Consider the following 21,018-nt stretch of genomic DNA (forward strand, 5'->3'; position numbering starts at 1 on the left):
ATGCTATATACAAACCAAATCTCATTTTTTAAAAATTAACTGTAAACTGATTCCTTTATTAATCTAAATTATTTTTCTGCCTATTTTTCACCTTTAAAATGTGGGCTGAATATTATACCACATACAATTTTGATTATATTATACAGCATTACTGTTATGTAAGACACAAAAGAGTAGCTGACAAAAACCCAAGATAGGTTAAACATCCTCTCTTCTGCTGAAAGCCATGAAAATCATTTTGAGTACAGTAGGGTTTCTTCTGTCAAGAAGGAATAATAACATTTTTGGATGGTTTAAATGAATATTTAGAAGATTATATGGAAACTTTTTTTAGGTTATTTAAGACAGTTCCAGAATCAGTTACATGATTGCTTATGGGCAAATATTTATAGTTTCCTATTTGCTAATTACCGTAAGTGACCAAAGGACCAAGTTATGAGTACTACACATTCTTTTAGGTCAGAAGGTAATGTTATTGGCAAGTTAAACAAATATAAACAAATACCTGCCAAAAAAAGAGGTGAATTACTTTTTTTTTTTTTCAAAAAACAGTTCTGGGGAAGATACAAGACAGATAGTCCAAAAAGACTAGCACAAGGTCCACAAAAATCATTCTGAAACTACTACTACTATTAAGTTATTTATTTAATAATAAATATTTTTATTAGCTTTGTAACAGATAAACTCCCCAACACAGTTTGAAATGCCTTAAAATACTCAGATTATCAGAGCTTTTCCACCTTGATGAATCAACATGCTCAAGCTAACACAACTGAAATACAATCTTTGATTATTAATACAAAAACTTGAAATCATTAACAGCTATTAAACCAAAATGCAACAGATTTTGTTTCATTGAGTGGAAACCAATTTTATACTAAAGTACATCAGGAAAATGAGAGGACTGTGCAGAAACTAGTCTCTTTGTTATAATATAAAAAGTAAAATACACACTTAATTGTAATCTAAATTTCAGTCAAAATATTTTTTTCTCTATATAAGCCTGAAAACTGTGTTCATTTACTTTTGTGCTTCTGAAGATTTCATTGTATCTGGATTTTTCATTAAATATTCTCTGAGAGGTCCTTTCTTAGGCACAGCTTGTTTTGTTGGTTTCTTTGAAGGTGATGCCTTTGGTTTCCCTGAAGGTGAGGTATTCTTTCCCTTTAAAAAAAAAGTCTTGCGTCAAAATCTTAAATATACTTCACATAATTATTTATACCTACATTATCAATCACCTGAGGTATAGAGCAGTTTGGCTTACGTAGGAACAGAATATTTTAAAAAATTCTGGAAATGGTTGTCAAAATAAGACTGCAAAAGAAGTACTTAAAAATTCCAGAAACCATCACCATTTTTCTGGAAAGCACATGTCAAAGGCCTGACACAAAGAAGCCAGCCAGGTCCCTAAAGATTTTCTTTCATATACCAGTGTTTTCATCACAGAAATAATGATAGTTCTTTTCCTAATATTATAAACAGTAAAACTTTGCAATGCAAAAATGAAGACAGAAAAACCCTTTTCCTAATCTATCTCAGATGCTAGCAATATTTCAACATTACTAGAGGATTATGAGGGAGAAAACTCTTCCTGCAAAATAATACAAATCCATTAAGATTATTAGTATCTTCCAGTAAAAGTAAAAAATTATTTTAAAATAATTCTGAACAAAAAGCCTTTACTGTGCAATTAGAACATCTGCACAAGGAGTTAACCATGAACAATTACTCACAAAAAAAATCTAAGTACATATTGTACAAAAAGGCCTGAGCTGATCTCCTTTTCTGAATGTGATGGTACCCAAGACACTTCCTATTACCACCATGTTGTTTTAAAGGGAGTTGGGTAAGGCAAGTTTCTTCTGATTTCAGAATTCCTTATTTTGACTTATCTGAAATTCTCACAATTGTTGGTCTTTCAGATGAATCCCATGTCATCATTTCTTCCTGGTTTTAGAAGTGCAGAGGTCAGCTGAGGACTAGAGTTTGTATCCCAAATTTTAGGAACTGTGAATATCTCGAGATGAGATTTTTATGAGACAATTTTTGAAAATTTATTTTGTTCTTATGGTATTGCTACCCAGTAAAAACACATAACTCCTTAAAAATAAAACTCACTTTCTGAACTTCTGCAGCACTTGTGCTTTCTCCCAGAGTGAGAGATCTTGCTTGTGCTGAAATTCCATCAGTACCGAGGAAGCTCTCATTCCTCCTGATGAAAAATATTTTTAAAATCGTCATCATGTTAAACTCCTTTCATAGTATAAGATTATCTTTGGGAACATATAGAGCACATCATGCAATTCCTATTTCATTTGCAGTTTTAAATTCAAAAGACTTTCTTTCCTTCATCCTCTTAAGAAAATAGGAAGTGTTAATTTTCAAGGTTTATTACAGAAATCTGAATTTGTGAATAACAACTACATTTCCTTCCTAATGCCTAGTAAAGTCAAAAATTTTCTTCATTACCCAAATTATACTACAGAATTTTGCAAATAATTTCTTCACATCCTACTGTTTTGGTCTCTTGTAACCACAATTCCTGTTCCCTAAATATATATTTCTCATTTTCACTGATTATTTGCCTTTCATATTTTAGAAATACTGATGTGTTTTTTAAAAAATGGGATCTTCTCAGGCAAGTGTCTACAATTTGGCTCCATTTATCTTTTCCCCACAGATTTTTTTTGACACTATAGTAGGCCCTGATCAGTTTGCTTTTGATTTAACCCATCATAGCTTCCCAAGCTATGCCACCACCCCATAATAACAGCTGTGTAATCCATGTTCATGGAACTTCTGCAGCCTAGGAGTCATGGAAATTACTCCCAATGAGTCTTCTAATGGGTACAACTTAAGAGTTTCTTTTGTAAATGTGACTCTCATGAGCCTAAGCAGTAGTTTTTCACTACTACTGTAACAGAGATCTACCTTTTCAAGTTATTTTCCACACTCTCTGCCCACTCCAGAACATTCTGAAACTTCTCTTCATTCATGACTTTGTGCAAAAGTTGAACGAAGAACTCAAGGAAACGCGTGTGGCCTTTGAATTTAAGCACTGCAATAAAGTAACAAATAACACAGGTGTTTATGCTGTAACAGAATTCTGAAGTCAGCTAGGATTCCAGCTACGTATGCCTCAAAGCACTTATTTATGTCATGTTGTGTACTACTCACAGTGACACTAAAATCAGGGATACACAACGGCAGTTGCTAAATGCTTCTTGTGATTGTGTATCCAGAATCATAAACTCATTCTATTTAATACACTCCTAGAATTACAAACATTATAGAGACAGTGATTTCTGTGAATTCCTCTTCCAGTGAAATAATTTAATGTGGAAATGGGGTACCTCAATTTTGAAAGAACATTCCATACAAAGAGAATCTTTGAAAAATTTGGCACATTTTTAAAATTTACTTGTTTCTAAGGTTATTAGAAAACATACATTATTCAATTTAAAATATTAATATTTTATATACTTAGCATGAATACCCCAAATAATTGGTTGCATTCAATTCTCTATGTGTTTATAGTGAGAACTTTTTATAAGCTATGTTTCACTTGATTCTCTATATTTGAGAACTAAATGAAGTTATCATTCCCAAGAGCTTATTCCAAGCAAGAATGAGATTGCTAAACTGGCAACTTTCTGAAGTAAAAGAGCCCTTACAATTAATATAAACAGCAACTACCCTACCTTCTCGATAAGCACGGTCTGATGGCCAACATGAAATTACAGGGTAGAGTAACAAAGGAGATTCCTTTCCTGTAAGCTGTGTTCCAGGACCTGCATCAATAATCAAATTAAATCCATTATGAAAAGCAGGAAGAACATACAATAAAAACTCCACTTATAACTGACAAAAAAAATCCTTCTCTAGCACAGAGTTTGCTTTTAAATCTCTCACTGTCATGAGAGAGGATGTCTGGAGTTCATCAGAGGTCTAATAAAGAGCCATGAAAATCATATGTGGAGAAGAATGTGCAGAAAGGACATGACAAAAATGTATTTAAGGCTATACAGCAAGAACTGTTCCCGTGATACTGCTATTGACTAATGCTTACATTCATGCTCTGCATATGGATAATGTAAGTAGGTAGAGGATTCTTTTTTCTTAAGCTAAATATTTACAAAAATAGATGAATAGAAATTCAGTTATATTCTATAAATAATATACTTTATATAGAATACACAGATATGGACAGTATACAGAATATATAGGACAATAACTTGGATTCAAGTTTCTGGCAGTTAAACACAACAGCTGATTAAACATTACCAGCTAACAAGCACCAAAACAATGTTACACATACTGCTTGTTATTTTTCCTTCATAAAGAAAAATAATCTACAAATTTTGTGCTTAGACAAGTCCTGTGGTTGAAAAACATCAATGCAGCAAATCCCTGAAAAAAGCAAGATTAAAAATGCACTCTGCAACCAGTTGTAATTGTGGATCAATAGCTACAACCTCCAGTGAGAGCAGTCAGTTTAGAACTGTTGATTGTAAATAATGTCCAACTAAGTAGGACAGCCAGCAGGAAAAGCAGACTTTTAAAAATTTTCTTTTTAGGACACCCTTTCTTAATACTCTCTCCCATTTGACAAGTTAAAAAATATGTTGCTCCAAATAGGCATTTTCACAAAGAAAAATATGTCCCAAATTTTTTTTTATGGGAAATTTCAGAATTGAAATTGTACTGCATGTGAAATATTTTGGTTTTCTCTTCTTTTGAAAGAAGCAGATTCAGCTCTTTTCCATTTTTCTTGTAGACTATCATTAATGGAATGCTAAGTGTTGATCCAATTATAAGGATTTCCTATGACAAACGCTTTTAACAGCATGCCCGACAGGCGAGCACATTGTCCTAAACCATTAATACATATTTGTAAGGACAGCTGTAAGCTTTGCATGGCCACACCAAAAGGCTTCTTCTCAGTTTGTATCCTGAAACGATTGACAAATAGGCTATTTCAACAACACAGCAGACAACACAGTGATCAATTATTTGCCAGCTACTGAAAATGTGAGTTTTTTCTAACTGATCAATCTATTAATTGAACTTTCTATTAATTAATCAATATGATTGTCAATTAACTTACAGAATTCTTTCCTTATGTGACTAGTTCTGCAGGAATGCAGGCATCAATGTGAGCAAAAATGAAGGATTATTGCACAGATTAATGGAATTTTTCCATCACTCCTTATCCTATTTTTCACAAGAATACTTCCTCTTCTGAAGAAATGCATGTACAGAGGTGATGGATGATAACTAGAACATGAGGAGTGTGGTCTTGCAGTAAAGGCCAGCTGCATACTGGGCTATACTAGAAACAGCATGGCCAGCAGGTCAGGGGACATGACTAGTCCCCTCTATTCAGCACTAGAATAGATGTGAGACCACATCTAGGTTACTGTGCCTGGGTTTGGGCACTGTAGTACAAGATACCAACATAGCAAAGTTGAGAGAAGGACAGACAAGATGACAATGAGCTATAGTGCATGAAGAGGCTGAGGGAACTGGGTTTCTTCAGTCTTAGGAAGAGAAGGCTAAGAGGAATCTATACTTACCTAACAGGAGAAATACAGAATGTGGAGACAGACTCTCCTCACTGACAGCACAACAGGTAATTGAAACAAGCCAGAAATCAGAAAATTCCAAAGACAACTAAAGAAAACCTCTCTAACCATAAGAGTGGTTAACTATCAGAACAGGTTGCCCATAAAGGTTATGAAATCTCTTTCTTCAGAAAGATTCAAAACTTGACTGGACAAGCCTCAGAGCAAGCTGATGTAATTGTACCTGTTTTGAGAAGGGGGATAGAATAAATACCTTCCAATCTATACTACTCTACCATTCTATCCAGGTACCAATCAGAGGTGTCTCTGAGATTAAGTTCTAACCAAATTTTCTTTATAATTCTTACTTGTTAATTCATCTAACTTTGGCAGGATTATTAGCCAGAAAACTATTGTGCTTGATCCAGAATCCAAGATACTTCAAAATATGTTTATTCATTCCCGAGTTAAAAGGTAGTTAAATACTAGCATGCATGCAATTCCCTCACAAAAAAAACAATTTCTGTTAACTTTCTTCAGGGAGAGTTTTCTCCACTAAAATTTCCAGCAGTGGTCATTACTACTAGCATTGGTGGGGTATTAAGACAAGCTATAAATGGACAGTGGTCTTTGCCACTGCATTTTCTGAATTAAAAAGATAAAGCAAGCCTAAATAACATGGAATCCAATTTAAACAGATTGGAAGAACATAAAGATTTGCAGAATTGTTCACAAAGGAATATTCCTTTTAAAGAAGAAATGAGTATTCCAGTGGAAATTACAAAAATATGAACGCACACATCATCACCAGGTGATCATTACCAAGATCATTATTGCTTTGGTTGAGTCATCATGGAAGATATAAGAAATAAAAGTACTTCTTCAGTAAATGTAGTTTTTTCAAACAAGCAATAGAAAACTCCACAGACAAAGGTAAGACGTGTTTCAACAGTACACCCACCTGGTTCTGTCAGTTTGAGTAGACTTGATTCAAGAGAATTTAGATTTTCTGCTGCTTTTGCCATTGCAGCTAAATGGGATGCCCTTGAGGAACGTCTCTGAAATATTGAATACTTTGTTATGAAAGCTTAGCTTTAACTTAACTAAAACCAGCTTGTCAATAGTGGAATCTAGCTTAGATCACAAGTCTTCTAAATCTATATCTTATAATTTCATCAATATTGTATTATTTTTCTTTTCTGATGAAATAAAAATTAGGTTCATGACTTTTTTGGCACAGCATATTTTGTCAAGCATGGGGACTCCCAATCTCTGGAGGTGTTCAAGACTGGGCTGGATGGGGCACTGAGCAAACCGGTCTAGTAGAATGTGTCCCTGCCCAAGGCTGGGGGTTGGAGCTGGATGATCTTTGAGGTCCCTTCCAATATAAACCATTCTATGATTCTAGAACAAAAAAATTAATAAATCTAGTCTTCAAAATAATAGAATACAGAATTTAGAAAAAAGAAAAATTAAAAACCAGAGCAACTACTTTTACTGCTTTGCCAGTGCGTGTTTCTTCAGTTTTCACATCTCCTGACTGGCCAGGTGAAACTCCTGGTGAGATCAACAACTTTTTCCCATAGTTAATGATAATTGCTGAAAGTTCGTACTCTTTCCATGAATGTAGTACCTATAAAAGAATAATCTGTTATACAAGTTTTTGTTTACATGATATGTAATATTTCATTACTGTCTACTTATAATTGTCAAAATGCATGAATATTATAAATATAAATTAATTACTCAATATGCAAGTTTCTTTTAATAAAAAAACCCAGGACTGTAGACATGTAAAATAATTGGAATTGCAGATGTTATCTACGTGTTCTATTCTGCTTAGCCTATCCCTCAGAGAATAGAAAGATTTACCCAGAAATATCTATTGCTGTGATTGACACCCTCCCTGTTCTCAGGCAGTACTGCTATCAAAGAACATAAAGGATAACTAAATGATCCTTATTTGCCTCTCTGGTATCAAGCACACATTTTAAAATCCCAATTGTATTGAAAGAACTGGTGAAATTTATTTTTAAATTGCAAAATTTATAAATTAACAGTGTAGCAAATGTTTTTCAATGGCTTTATCTTCTTTAGATAGAGCTCAAAAGGCCCAAGTGCTTCTACTATGTGCAAGCTAACTTCACATTAGGATCTTTGCCTTTGTGATCCTAAGTGTACAGATTACCTTAGGATAAACACAGTACATGACCTGACTGTAAGTCAAAAGAAAAAATATATACCCTGCTTTAATGAGAAGCATTTTCAATTCACTCATTCTCTTTGCTATTCTGTATGCTATCCTGTTAAAATGCTATCTCTAAGGGAAAAAAAATCACCAATATAAGTGGTAGTCAATTAGCTGAGGAATCCAACAAACAAACACCTAATCAAGGTTTCAAGGCTTCTAATAGGCTTTATTGGCTCTAATAGCATTCACCTGGGGCCTATGCCTGTGGGGCCAGGAGCTCCCTCTCAGCTCAAGTCTAAGCCTACAGTCCCTGCTGGCTCCTATATGGCAGTAATGCTGGTCTCCAGCCTGGTGCAAGTTGTGCCTGGGTGTGACAATAGATCCACCAGACTGGGCACGTGGCTCATGGACCAACTTCTGAGCTTGACCTCAGACTGTTCCATCATGATGGACCAGCCTGCTGGGCGCGATCAGACCCCATCCACCTCACCAGGCCTTATCCTCACCTGTGGACTGACTTCCCAGCTTCAAATCTGACCTGCCTCATCACCACAAATTTGCCTGATAATCTGGATGCCTGGCTGAACCTCAATACCAGGTGCTGCTCTGCCAGCCATGGCACTGCCCTTGGCTCCTGGCCTCACAGCCCTGCTGGCCTTGCAGAGCATTTTTTGGGTTATTTGGTACAGATCTGGTCTTGTGAGGTTAGCATGGAGATTCAGCTCCTACAAAGACCAAGCTGAGGAATCACCAGCATGGGGCAATCTCTCAAATCCTTAGCCACAGCTCAGCTTCAGTATGGGCTCTTAGTTGATTCCTCAAAGCTAGAGGAAACCTGACTTTTTCAGTATTACACATTTATAATAGTGAGTAATTAACTGCAGCATCTCCCTATACATGAGGGAAAAACATCCAGTACCATGTTTCTCCTTATCTCACTAAACAGATTGAGTATCTGAATCATAAATGTCATCTACAGATTTATATTACGGTTGAAAGTTAAGGTGTTTTTACTTTTGCCAGCATGCATGACTAAACAGTATAAAGTCTCTTGTATCTAATTAGCAACTAAAACAGATATATTAATCTGATTAAAACTACAAATATGGCTTTTGCAATAAATAAACTTTTAAACATATATTACATGTATGTCTTACTGAAAATAGTACTAGCTTAAATATAAAATTACACATAATTATATAAAATGTAGATCTAATGACATGGACTAATAGTTTTAGACTATTTTCTGAATAAATACTAAAAAGGCAAAATGTCATCGTAAGAAAAATGCACTGATTCAAAAGATACTAATAAATGTTTGTATGCCTTTACTATTTAAGATTGTTGGTTCTGTAAGATATCATTCTGAAGGCCAGCTTACTAAATCTCTTTTTTTTTCCCCTAAATGACAAGAGCTGTATCTCAAATTAAGATGTAAGCACAAAAATTCACACCATACCTTTGCTGTATGATATGAAGCACAAGCTATCATATGCTGAATACTGTCATAACATCCTTCCTGTCTCCTTTGCAAAGTAGAACTTGGAATTTCTTGGAGGACAGCCAAGCATTTAATGAGGATCTGTAAATACAAGGGTTAAAACAAAAATTGGAGTCTAGAGCATACTTTCAAGCTTGTACCTCTGTACAGCCCACTGTATTTCATGACGAACTTTAAAAATACTTTGAAATCTAATGCATAGGATAAAACATTAGTTGTACAAATGCCAATTATTAAATTTCTATTTAATTCAACAGTGTCAAGATTTCAACCACAGTCTTTTGGAATAAATTACATGTTCACATAAAATCCCAGATATTAATATACAGATACATGATGGATATTTTTACTGATTTAACTAACATGGAATCCAAGAATGTTTAATTCAGTGAGATAACATAATCCTACTGGAGGACTGTTTGAAAATATATTGAGATGGCAAAGATTTCAAATGAAAAAAAAATATTTCCAGTATGTTGTAAAAATAAAATACTTCTTTCCCCAATTTTGTCCATCAGAAATGATAAGAACTTGTGGCTATTTTTGGTGGAAATTATTTTTGTGGCTATAATTTGTGGAAATTATTTTTTACTTTACTTAAGAAATCTGAAAGAGGAGCCATTTCCAGTGGCTAGCTGTACCTTTAGCAGGACACCACAGCCAACAGCATCTTAAGCAAGAAGCTATCCCTGTATTCAAATAGATTTTTTTTTTCCCTAATCACTCCTGAAAACTTAACAGGGCCCTAAGTGTCCCAGCAGTCCTTCCCTGAGCATCCTCATTTGAGACCTCCCCTCATACCCTCTGTCAAGCTCAGGCACAAGCCTACAGTCCCTGCTTGAGCTGTGATATTGCTCCATTGGTCTTCAGTTCTTTCTCCTGGATGGACCTTGGGCCTCTGCCCTAGCCTTGTCTCCAGCCTCTGGCTTCAATTCCTGCACCTCCTGACTTTTTCTCCTGGATGGACGCTGGGCCAGCCCAATAACCTCACATTCCCCAGACTGCCTTGGATCCTCTTACCAGCAGCCTTCTCTGTCTGCCAAATTCAGATGCTGCTGGTCTGTGCTTCACCTGCAGTGCGGTCACCTCATCCTTTCTCACAGAGCCAACATACCTTTTGCTGCTACCTAAAAAGGCTACCTAATTACAGGAAAAAGATTTGCATCTTTCTACTGTATGCTTGCTGAATCTAAAAACCACATCTGCTGCTTCATAAAATGTATTCTGTTTTTGAAGAGAAGGTGCTTGCTTCTGGAAAGGAACTCATGCCTGAAAACTAAAGACTGCATTGTCAAAACACTGAATAGCTTTCTTTTCTTTAAGAAGAAAACAAAACTGTATATGAAGCAAACATTCTGAATTTAAAAAAAAAAGCACAACAAACCAACCAACAACCAAACAAAAGAAACTACAGGCAAATGCTGCTTTTCTTTCCTCAAAATTGCTGCCTGCAAATAACTTTCAAGTAGAAATTACATTGTAATTTCTGCTACAGTTTAAAATACCAACAATCACCCTAAAGAAACAATTGATACTCTGCAGTTACTTCACCATATCTGAGAGCAGAATGTGTGCAGCTTACATGGAACTTAGATGCATTGGGGACGAATAAAATTCTAAAAGGCTTTTCTTTCATCAGCTATAAGCAAGTCACAGCCTAGATATTTAGCTCTCCAACTGTACTGCCTACTATAAGTTTAATTTGAATCACTATAACTGCAGGACCTGACAGCTGCTTTGTCTTAAAATGCTCTCACCTGAACTACTGGCACTGAAAAAATCTTGTGATAAATAAGTGGGGCGAGGAGACCATAACATTGTACAACAGACTGCAGTGCATAACTTGGATCATTCAACCAGTTGCTAAGTTCAATTGCCACAGTCATTCTTTCACATTCTGCTAATCTAGCTACCTGTAAAAGAAAAACACATTTTGATTTAAATATTCATTCTGTTGTTAAACCATTTGAGAGTGGAAGAAGACAGATGTTACTGCAGTTTAAAAAGCAGGATAAGCAGCAAGTAAGATGAAAGTTTAAGAAGGAATTTAAATTCACACCTGTTAGAAGTACATTAAAAAACACATTATTCCTGATACTAAAGGAAATGATTGCTCTTGATCTAATTGTGCCCTCTGAGTTTGCCCATATAATTTACAAATTGAGGCTGATTAATAACCTCAAACTATGTGCAGTGGAAATTTCACATGCTAGCCTCTCAGAATCGGTAAGGGAAGGATAAATCCTTCCCTTCCCTTCAAGTTATCTGTTGCAGTCCTTGCAAGTGAAAGTTTATCTTGTAAAGTCACAGAGTAATCAACTGCTCACATTTTTTACAAGTACTTCAGCAAAGAAATAAATAAAATAGGAATGCAATAAAACAGGAGGCAAATTTGACTATCCAAGTAAAAAAGAAAGGGTGTTTTTTGTCATTAACATGCCATTATACTATAAAAAACACTGAAATAAAATATTACTATATTAAAACCATTAAACCCTGTGAGAAGTCACATCTTAATTAAAAAACATGTATTACATAGCACAAATGTTGAAAATTTAAAAGATTCAAGGGGGAAAAAATAACATTTATTATACTTCTTTCTTATATTATAGTCTACCACCACTGAAGTCAAGAAAGATCCTTCCTCAGTAGCAATCTGTGTGCTTTGGTTAGGCAATAACTGATTCAAAAACCATCATTCCAGCAGGATGTAAATAACCAACAGCTTCTGAAATACTTCAGAAAAAAAGGCCATGTAACCTACAGAAAATGGAGTATTCTGTAAATAGGATTAGTTGATTTCCACATCTATCTTACAATGATTAAATAAATCTGATGAAAAAGTAAAATCAAATCCAGTATATTATTTTAAACCACACCTACTTGCTCCTTATAAAATATCTCATTGGAACAGATGGAATCACAGAAGAGTGCTCCTTCCATGACATTAATGTCAGAAACAGCAAATATATTCCTCAAAAAGAGGTGCAAGGTAATAGGAGAAGTCTGAGATACAGCTTCAAAATGTAACCTACCAAACACAAAAGCAAAAGAAGAGTAAAAGCACATTAATTATCATTCAGATCTTGCATGCCTGACACTGCATTATAATAAAATGAAGTCTTTAGTTTTAAAATCATGGACAAAATAGATTACTATAACTTCTTCTAGAAATAAGACCTACATATAAAGCTGAAAAATTTGCTTAAAACTTCTAAATTAAAACCTAAATAAATAAAAATATTACTTCTTTTGAAATTACTATCCACTTTCTACTAATCTAAGACAACTTTTCCTTATTTGCATCATCTAATCCAGTGAAACTAATTTTGAACTGTCTGAAAGCTTCAGATGCTACAGCTTATTTGTCTTCACTGTCTCCTTTTATACATTGTTCTTCTGTATTCTGACAATGACACAAACACAGTTGTGAAGTCCATTGCTAAGTATTACTAACAGACTCCTTTTCAACACTTATGTCTTGTATTACAAGTCTCAAAAGAATCTCTTCTCTTTTGCCTGCTTTTCTGTCAAAATATTTTTGGTTTTTTTTTTTTTCCCCTTCCCTGGGGACAGAGGAGCATTTACACTTGCTGTATTTTTTAATATTTTTGCTACAGGAAAAATCCTATGATTTTGAAGTAAAATAAATAAATTCCTTCTTCTCCTCGATTGTATTTCCTGAAAGAGACTGAAACTGGAGAAGTAAGATCAAATAGACACATTCACTCACTTGACATTACCAAGATACCATCACCGGGGCTTCTAGCTGGAAAAACAGGTTTCCTTTCCTTCAGGCTCCCTCTGCTGTCCCTTTAGCGAGTCCAATTTTTACCTACTGCTCAGTAAACCTGAAACTGCCTGATACCGCAGCAGTGAGAATCTTCCGTGTTAATTAGAAAAAAAAAAAAAGGGGAGTGGGGGGCTTGGCCAGAAAATAAAAATTCCCAGAACTGCTTTGCACAGCTGCTTAAAATGTTCTGTCTTCATCTGATTTATCTGAAAATAGACTTATTACAATGTTATCTCTAGAGCTGGACGTGTTAAAAAATTACTTAAGAAAAAATGGTAATGACAAAAAAAATGCAGACAACAGCACAATGACTATTCCTGCTCTGTTTCCTGGCCAGGGATAGATTAAAAAAAACCACACAGTCATGAAATAGAATATATACTGATTTTCTGGCAGCATCAATGCAGCCCATAGACATGTAACATCAAGACCCTTGGTGCATTTGTATGCCTGGTATCAGACATGTGGTGGCACTTGAAGGGCAGACACTGAAGCTGATTATTTGTATTCAGCTATATTGGATGTTAATTCATTATCAAATCATAAATAGCTGACTTGCATATAAAACTATTTTTCTTATAATTTTTCACATCTATTACTGCAGAAAAATATCTTTTATCTGGGAATAAATTCAGTTTTGATGTATTTCTGAACCCGGATCTATTGAACTTCAGTAAATTCAGTAAATGTAACCACAAAATTTCTAGCTGGGTGATGAAAAACTTCTATAATTATGGTTGATCATTTGAAATTTTTTCATAAAATAATTCATTTTAAATATCTCTAAAGATCTTTAGCATATGCAAAGATTATTGACACATTATATAGCTATCCCAAAACAAAATTAGCAACAATTTACCTCTTTTGGTTGGGGTTCTTGACATATTGTTCACAATTTGTGAGATCTATTGCTCTCTTAATTGGAAAGTCAAGCACCCAGCGCATATGATACATTTTGCATGTGAAAATGCATCACACAAAACTAGTACCCACTTTGGAAATGTTTCACAATTATCTTAAGAAAACAGCCATTACAAAGAATTAGGTGTGTAAATGTTAGCAGTGCCATAAATAACCAAAATCCTCTGCTAATTATAAACCTTTTTTCCAGAACATTTTTCACATCACAAGCCTGAACAAAATTCCACAACTTGAAACTCTTCTAAATAAAATGTGCACATCTATAATTTTAAAAAAAGATAAATAATTAATTACTATTTTAATTTTGTTTTACCAATTACCTTTTTTCAGATATAGTGAAATGACTACTTGCAGAAATTACAGCTGCATTGGGAGGCTGTGGAAAAGACTCTGAAACAAAGTAATCCCACATTGGTGAAAATACTGCTCTGGCTAATCTGAAGTTGCCCATCTGATAGGCTACCTACAAAAAAAAAAACCAAACAGTGAGTTGACATGCTCATGGAATAACCAAGCCAGACAAAATTACAGGATCAATAAGATTTCAAAACCCCATAACATTGTAAATTGTAAATTTACAATTTCTCTAAGAATATCCCAACATAGTTGAATAAAATACATGCAGCAATAATTGGATTTGACTATTATTAGTGTGGTTCAGATTCAGCATCAGAGAAAGCAGAGGGGTTCTTTGACTGCTGACAAATGCTCTAACAGCCCTGTGTGGAAAACGTTACAGGTATTGTGCTGCAGTTCTTGAAGGCATATAAATTCATCTAGGTTCACTTTTCTTTTGCTAACACTGCAGAATGCCCTTCTGCTCTGAATAACAGGATGTAAACTAAGTCAAATAAATAGGCATAAATTCACATGGATACATCTTACACTGGAATATTTTGGGAAAGCTTTTAACTGTTCCCCATGATCTATCTATAGGGCTAAACAATTTCACTTTTCTCTGTGTCACAATCTGTTTTAAATATCCTTTTGTAAGAACACAAAATTATAATTATCTGCCAACCTTTGTGGTCTTTCACAAGATACTACAAAACTAATTTCAATATGAAAATGGTTGGCTTTGATATCTGCTAAGTTCAATAACATTTTTATTCCATAATGTCTAACAAGCTGATTTCTAGTACTTAGTCTCAACCACAAAAACAAAAAAAAATTATTAAAAAAAAAAAAAAAAAAAAAAAAAGAAAAAAGTTAAATGCAGACTGTAAAACAGATGGGTAAGAAAACTGAGTCCTTTCCACTTAACCTGACATTTTTAATAATTTTGAATTAAGAATGAACTTACTTAGCTATACTATTTTTATGTTAAAATTGTGATTTGTGCTTATCAAGCTTTCGTCAAGAAGGTCTCAAGCTGTTACCAGATGCAGTTTTAGAACAACCACTGAAAACAAATAATTACAACAAAATGAAAGTAGGTGTTCATTACCATATTCTAACCCTACCTGAGTTAGATATGCTCGAACAGTAGTAGCAGAAAGCGGTGGATAGGCAAGGATTGGCTTAGTCATTTGCCCAATGGCATCCCCAATAAGTTTTCCATCTGAAGAATATGCTGCCACAGCAAATATGTATTTCTCATTGGCATCTAACCCTTGGACTTCTAAGAGAATTTTCCCATCTGCCAGTATCTACCAATAAAAATATTTTTCTAGTTAGACTCATTGTACATACCAAAAACAAATCTCAAATTCTAAACTTTAATTATTAAATAAACTATTTAATGGTCCTGGATACAACCGAAGTACAATCCAGATTAATAGCAGGTAATGTACTAGATTCTTGTATTAAATTCTTGAAAACGATGAGAAAACAATAAAATGATAGGTGAAAAAAAGGATCAGTTTTTTCTGGAATGCTGATGTGTACACAGAGCACATAACTTAAGACAACAGTTAAGTACCAGGAACTGATGTTTTTCTAAGATACTTGTGTCCATTTGAACATTCACTCAGTGATTGTCCATGCTTGCAGTCACTGAGCTGAAACACTCTGTCCCTGAGCTGTGATGAAGACCACACTATTCTCCTTCATACATGCCACCTTCTTGTATCAGATAGAGGCAGAGATATCTCTGGCTCTTTTCAGCACCACTAACAGCACTTTGGAGACTGTGAAGCAAACAACATACTTTCAAGATCGTCATTTTTCCTTCAAGTAATTATATACCTGCACTTTAACATCATGGCTCACTCCAAAGAGGATTTTCCACCTTCCTCTCTGTGACCAAGGTGACTTACACAAGGAAGATTTAAAGACTTCAAGTGTCTTGAAACAAGTGCCAGCGATGGAATGATAATAGGAGAATAGAGATCATCATAACACAGCAACAACACAACGCTCTTATTCAAACAGTCTGTCCTTCATAAGGACACCTCTGAACAACAGAAATCCCTTCAGGATGCTGGGGCTGAATCCTGAACCAGCAAACCAGAAATAAGTGTATAGCAGTCTGCAACATCCCTTTATGATAAGTTGATAGATCATTCTACCCTCAGGAACTTTCAACTTTTTTATTGAAGTCAGCAGACAGAGGCTTTGTCTGCAGATCAGCATCTTGCAAAAGCATCTCCTAAAGCAAACAGAAGTTCCACTGCAGAGGTGTATGGTTAACCTCAGGTCTGTGTGTCTCCAGTGCCTGTCAGAGCTAACATGGTCAGTGGCTTGGATGGACTGCAGAAAATTCACAGAAAAAACAGCTGGCAGTGGGGTGAAAGCCACCTGTCAAACACCTGATAGGGGATGGAATATTGAAACTAACTTGCTAAACATCACAGGAAGCTTGGTTTTGTGGATTTTATGACAGAGTAGCAGGAATAACATCAAAGCCTCTACTGCCAGCACCTACACACACCTTCTCTTCTCATACACTTTCCTTTAAGGAGAGGAGCCAGGGGAACTAAGGGCACATATTCCCTCTCCATCACCAAACACAAGTCTATCAGTGTTACTATAGAGCTTGCTTACAAAGCCAGGAAAGCCTGAAACATCAGGCACAAGATGTTGATATCATTCTTCTGTCACAAATCACAGGGCAATTCTTTTGCCCTGCAAAGAACAGAACACTTAATAAAGATTTCCAGATACAAAAATGATCACTGAGGTGATCAATGAGGTGTTAGACTACAGAAGTTGAAATGTTGAAGCTTTCTTGCTCCTTTCTTAAATTACAAAATGCACAGTATTTGGAAGGTTCATTGCTGTCATAAATGAGGACAATGCAATAGCAGGCATGAGTGAATGAAAACCAGAACTTTCTCAGTCTGTGCAGAATGTGAAACAATGGAAAAAACACCAGAATGTGATACAATGGAAAAAAACCCTACCTGAAAACGCAAAACCAAACCAACCAAAAAACAAAGAAAAAAAATCCAAAAAAGTAAAGGTCAAATTGTAATGAACAAATAATGTAGAAGTACCAAGACAGTCAACATGATCAGTCATAAGTAGTTAAAGATGTGTGGGATGATTCACCACACCACATGTTCGCAGAATGAAAGGGAAAGAGCATGAACCTAGAAATAAACTGTGTCTGAATGTGAAGGTTATTGAAAAAGTTATATTACTATGCTGCCAGCATTAAGTAAGGCAATGTCTTGTTTAGAAGAAATAGCTGATAGAAGTTACACAATTAAGAAGAAGAATGAATTTTTATCTGTTTAGAATTTCTTTTTCTGAGTTCCTGGAAAGAGTAGTGTCTGGAGCACACTCTAAAAATACTTCATATACTTCCTTTTACATTTCTTAGATATCACCCAAATAAACAGTTAAAACAAGGTACAGATTTGCTTAAATCTTGAAGCTTTTTTGAGTAATTTATTTTCTTATTCAAAAAAGATTCCTGGAAGTTTTTTGGTGTAAAGATAGAAGAGTTTGTCAAAGGCTTAGCCAGTTACATGATTTTTAAAAATACGTCAGATAGAAAGATTTAGACAGTTGGATTTTTTAACAGGAAGAGAGAATTAACTAAACAAGTTTTACCTCTGTCTTACCTGTTCTCCTGAATTTTGAAGTTTATTACTATTTAACCTTACTTTCGTATTACTTCCTCCTGCTACACAGCCCAAAATACAGTACCATGAAACCTTTGAAGAAAATGAGAACAAAATTAATTGATGCACAGTTATTTCCAAATTTTGCCTAATGTAGAATGTACAAATTTTGTGAAAACAGTCTCTGCAAAAAAACTCTGCTTAGTTATAAAAAAGTATAGTCTAACTGCACTAAAAATATCAATTAATTTATTTAGCTGGAAAACTAGATATACTACTAGTGGCAATAAAAACAGATGATTCTCCATTGTCCTAACCCTACCTTGAGTTACCCTCTTCCTCAAAGCTATCCCAAAGCAAAGACTCTACAGGTCACAGATTTAAAGTCACCTAGATCCATTATTCATCCTTGATCCATTATTATCCCTGCAATGGTATTCTTCTAAAGTTGGCATTGGGCTCCTATTCTAGCAAACTACTTGAGGACAGATCCTTAAAATAAGGCAAAAGTGATGCAGGTATGACATCCCTTCCTTCTGTAGTGTCAGTTGCAGAGCTCAGCTTCCTGTCAGCAACCCTGCTGAGGCTGCACTTGACCTCACTGCCAGTCATCAATGAAGGTACTGAAGAGCATCGGTCCCAAGAGTGAGCTCTGAGGGACCCCACTCAGCACCATCCTCTGCCTGGACATTGAGCCATGGACTACAACTCTGGCTGTGTCCATCCAGCCAATTCCTTATGTGTCCATCCAGCCAATTCCTTATCCACTGAATGATGATTCACCCATCAAATCCATGTCCCTTCAATCTGGAGATCAGCCATGTCATGTGGGACTGTACCAAAGGCCTCACAGAAGTCTAAATGATGACATTTGTTGGTGTTTCCCTATTGACTGTTTTTCACAAGGTGTTATTGACATGGAAGAGACTATTTTCAGCAAATGAGCCTTATGATCTGAAAATCTCACAGGTATTTTGACTCCTAGTACAGGAACTATGTATGTCGAATTAAATCTGAGGCACACATTTATCCTAAGAAACTAAATATTAAGCATTCAGTTAATAATTTCTACATTAAAAAATACCTTTCCTGTCTGGTCAACAACTCTGTGTTAACTTTAGAAAAAAAATGTCTTCTAGACTACCAGGGCTCAAATTATAAGAATAATAATCACACTTCGCCATCTAGTGGCCCAAGATGCTGCATTCACCCTCCTGTATCAAAAAACATTACGTTGGAACACATACTAAAACAAATGAACTACCAAACTTTTAAGTTTGGGTTTTTTAAATTTTATTTTAGATTCAGTAAGGACAGGAATTATAAACTTTTCCCGATTTAAACTGTTTGAAATTTACTGATAAAACTGCAATAAAACTGCAGGTTATGAAAAAACTGTTCACAGAAATATTCTTACCACTATTAAGATTTGAGCTTCTACTGGGTATATACACATCATTATTTTTAAGAAGCTTGCAAAATCACTATGAAAATTTCTCTCTCAAGAAAACTGCAGCTAGTAAATTTTTCATACTTCAGCCTGTTTGAATCCCTTCTGGACAAGGGAAGGAGAGAGAATAAGGTGATTTAGAATAGTCAGAAGGGATTTACTAAGGGCAAATCAGGGCTGACCACCATTACTGGCCTCTGTGATAAAACTACTTGATTAGCAAAGGAAGGGAGAGAAGCAGATGCCATTTGCTTTTCACAGTAGTGCATGGTAGGAGAAGGAAAAACAAAAGATCTAAATTGAAGCAAGGGAGACTCCAACTATACATAAGAAAAAAGTTTTCTATGAACATGTTGCCCTTTTGGAACACACTTTCCAGAGAAGCTGTCTCCATTCTTGGAAGTTTTGAGAACTGACGGCACAAAGCTCGGAGCAAAGTGTTTTAGTTTCACAGTCAACCCTTCTTTGTGCAGAAGGTTGAACAAGAGACCTCTCCTAATATCCCCTATGATCCACATAGTCCTGTGACAGCACATGTTCAACAGAAAGTGGATTATTTCCAGCTGAACTGAGTCACTTCAACACTTCATTAACAGAGATTTTTGCATCACATGATGCAACAGTCTTGTCTCTCTTCAGAGGGTAACTAGGAGTATGTCAACCCCTAAGCAAGAAAATTTGCTTTTGATAAGTGGAATAAGTAAGTATTACATAACAGAAGCACCAAGGGACATAATGCACGAGATTAAGAAAGTGTCATGCAAATGTGAAGATAAAAACAGTGAGTCACAGAGGAAAACTGACTCACAGAGGAAAAAAAAAAGGGATACTTAAGTCAGAATAACATAATCCTCTCAGGAACAAAGAAAAATGTGTTGGTATAGCACTGTTGAAACAACTTTTTCTCTTGTGTATGATTTAGCTATTTCTTATGCAGTCATCATGAAAAACATTACCTGAATATCTGAATCAAATGGGGCTGGTTTAAATGTCATGGAGCAATGTGATCTAGAAAGTAACAGAGGAGGAGGAGGAGTCCTGCTTTTTTTCTTGCTGCTCATAGATTCTTTGAGACTGCGATACAATGCATTTTGTTCAGCTTCAACTTGCTCAATTAAAGTTAGTGCTTCCTATGATTGAAATGAAAACAAAAGAGGAAACAATTAAAATATAACAATCAGACAGATTTAAATTTTATATATTGTTTCCAAATGGTCATAGAAAATTTCACTCTTATGTAGAAAACTTGCAGTAGCTTTTCATATTATCCTACACCCTAAATGAGGATGAATGGTACTTTGTGTATGCTTATATATGCAGATTAATTTCATAATTAGAGAATTCTATGAAAAAAGCATATCCAATTTTGGAAGAACCGATAGGAAAAAAGTTAGTGATCACATATAATGTTGATAAGCAATTAGTACCAGCCAGTGGTTAACTCCAACAAGAAACAAAAAAGATATCAACTCCTATTTAGGAGAGAGCTGGAAACCTAATCTGTGGAATTTCTAGAGGAGCTATAGAAGCAGTTGGACTGAATTTTTTGTACTTCAGAAACAGAGGGAAAAAATAAAGTCTACAAATA

General features: G+C 35.2%; 1 protein-coding gene across 1 annotated transcript in view; it reads right to left on the reverse strand.

Annotated features, from left to right (window-relative positions):
• Positions 1-21,018, reverse strand: part of CFAP54 (cilia and flagella associated protein 54) — a 103,782-nt gene that overhangs the window by 51,964 nt on the left and 30,800 nt on the right. The window contains exons 21-33 of the mRNA XM_077178734.1: positions 20,387-20,560; positions 17,981-18,073; positions 15,434-15,619; positions 14,291-14,433; positions 12,136-12,287; positions 11,014-11,165; positions 9,215-9,337; positions 7,057-7,197; positions 6,526-6,622; positions 3,702-3,791; positions 2,932-3,058; positions 2,119-2,212; positions 1,025-1,164 (exon numbers count right to left, since the gene is read on the reverse strand). Of these exons, the coding sequence (XP_077034849.1) occupies positions 1,025-1,164; positions 2,119-2,212; positions 2,932-3,058; positions 3,702-3,791; positions 6,526-6,622; positions 7,057-7,197; positions 9,215-9,337; positions 11,014-11,165; positions 12,136-12,287; positions 14,291-14,433; positions 15,434-15,619; positions 17,981-18,073; positions 20,387-20,560 (1,712 nt within the window). The remainder of the gene's footprint in view (positions 1-1,024; positions 1,165-2,118; positions 2,213-2,931; positions 3,059-3,701; positions 3,792-6,525; positions 6,623-7,056; positions 7,198-9,214; positions 9,338-11,013; positions 11,166-12,135; positions 12,288-14,290; positions 14,434-15,433; positions 15,620-17,980; positions 18,074-20,386; positions 20,561-21,018) is intronic.

This window comes from Agelaius phoeniceus, chromosome 5 (genome assembly GCF_051311805.1).
Source record: "Agelaius phoeniceus isolate bAgePho1 chromosome 5, bAgePho1.hap1, whole genome shotgun sequence".
Taxonomy (NCBI): Eukaryota; Metazoa; Chordata; class Aves; order Passeriformes; family Icteridae; genus Agelaius; species Agelaius phoeniceus.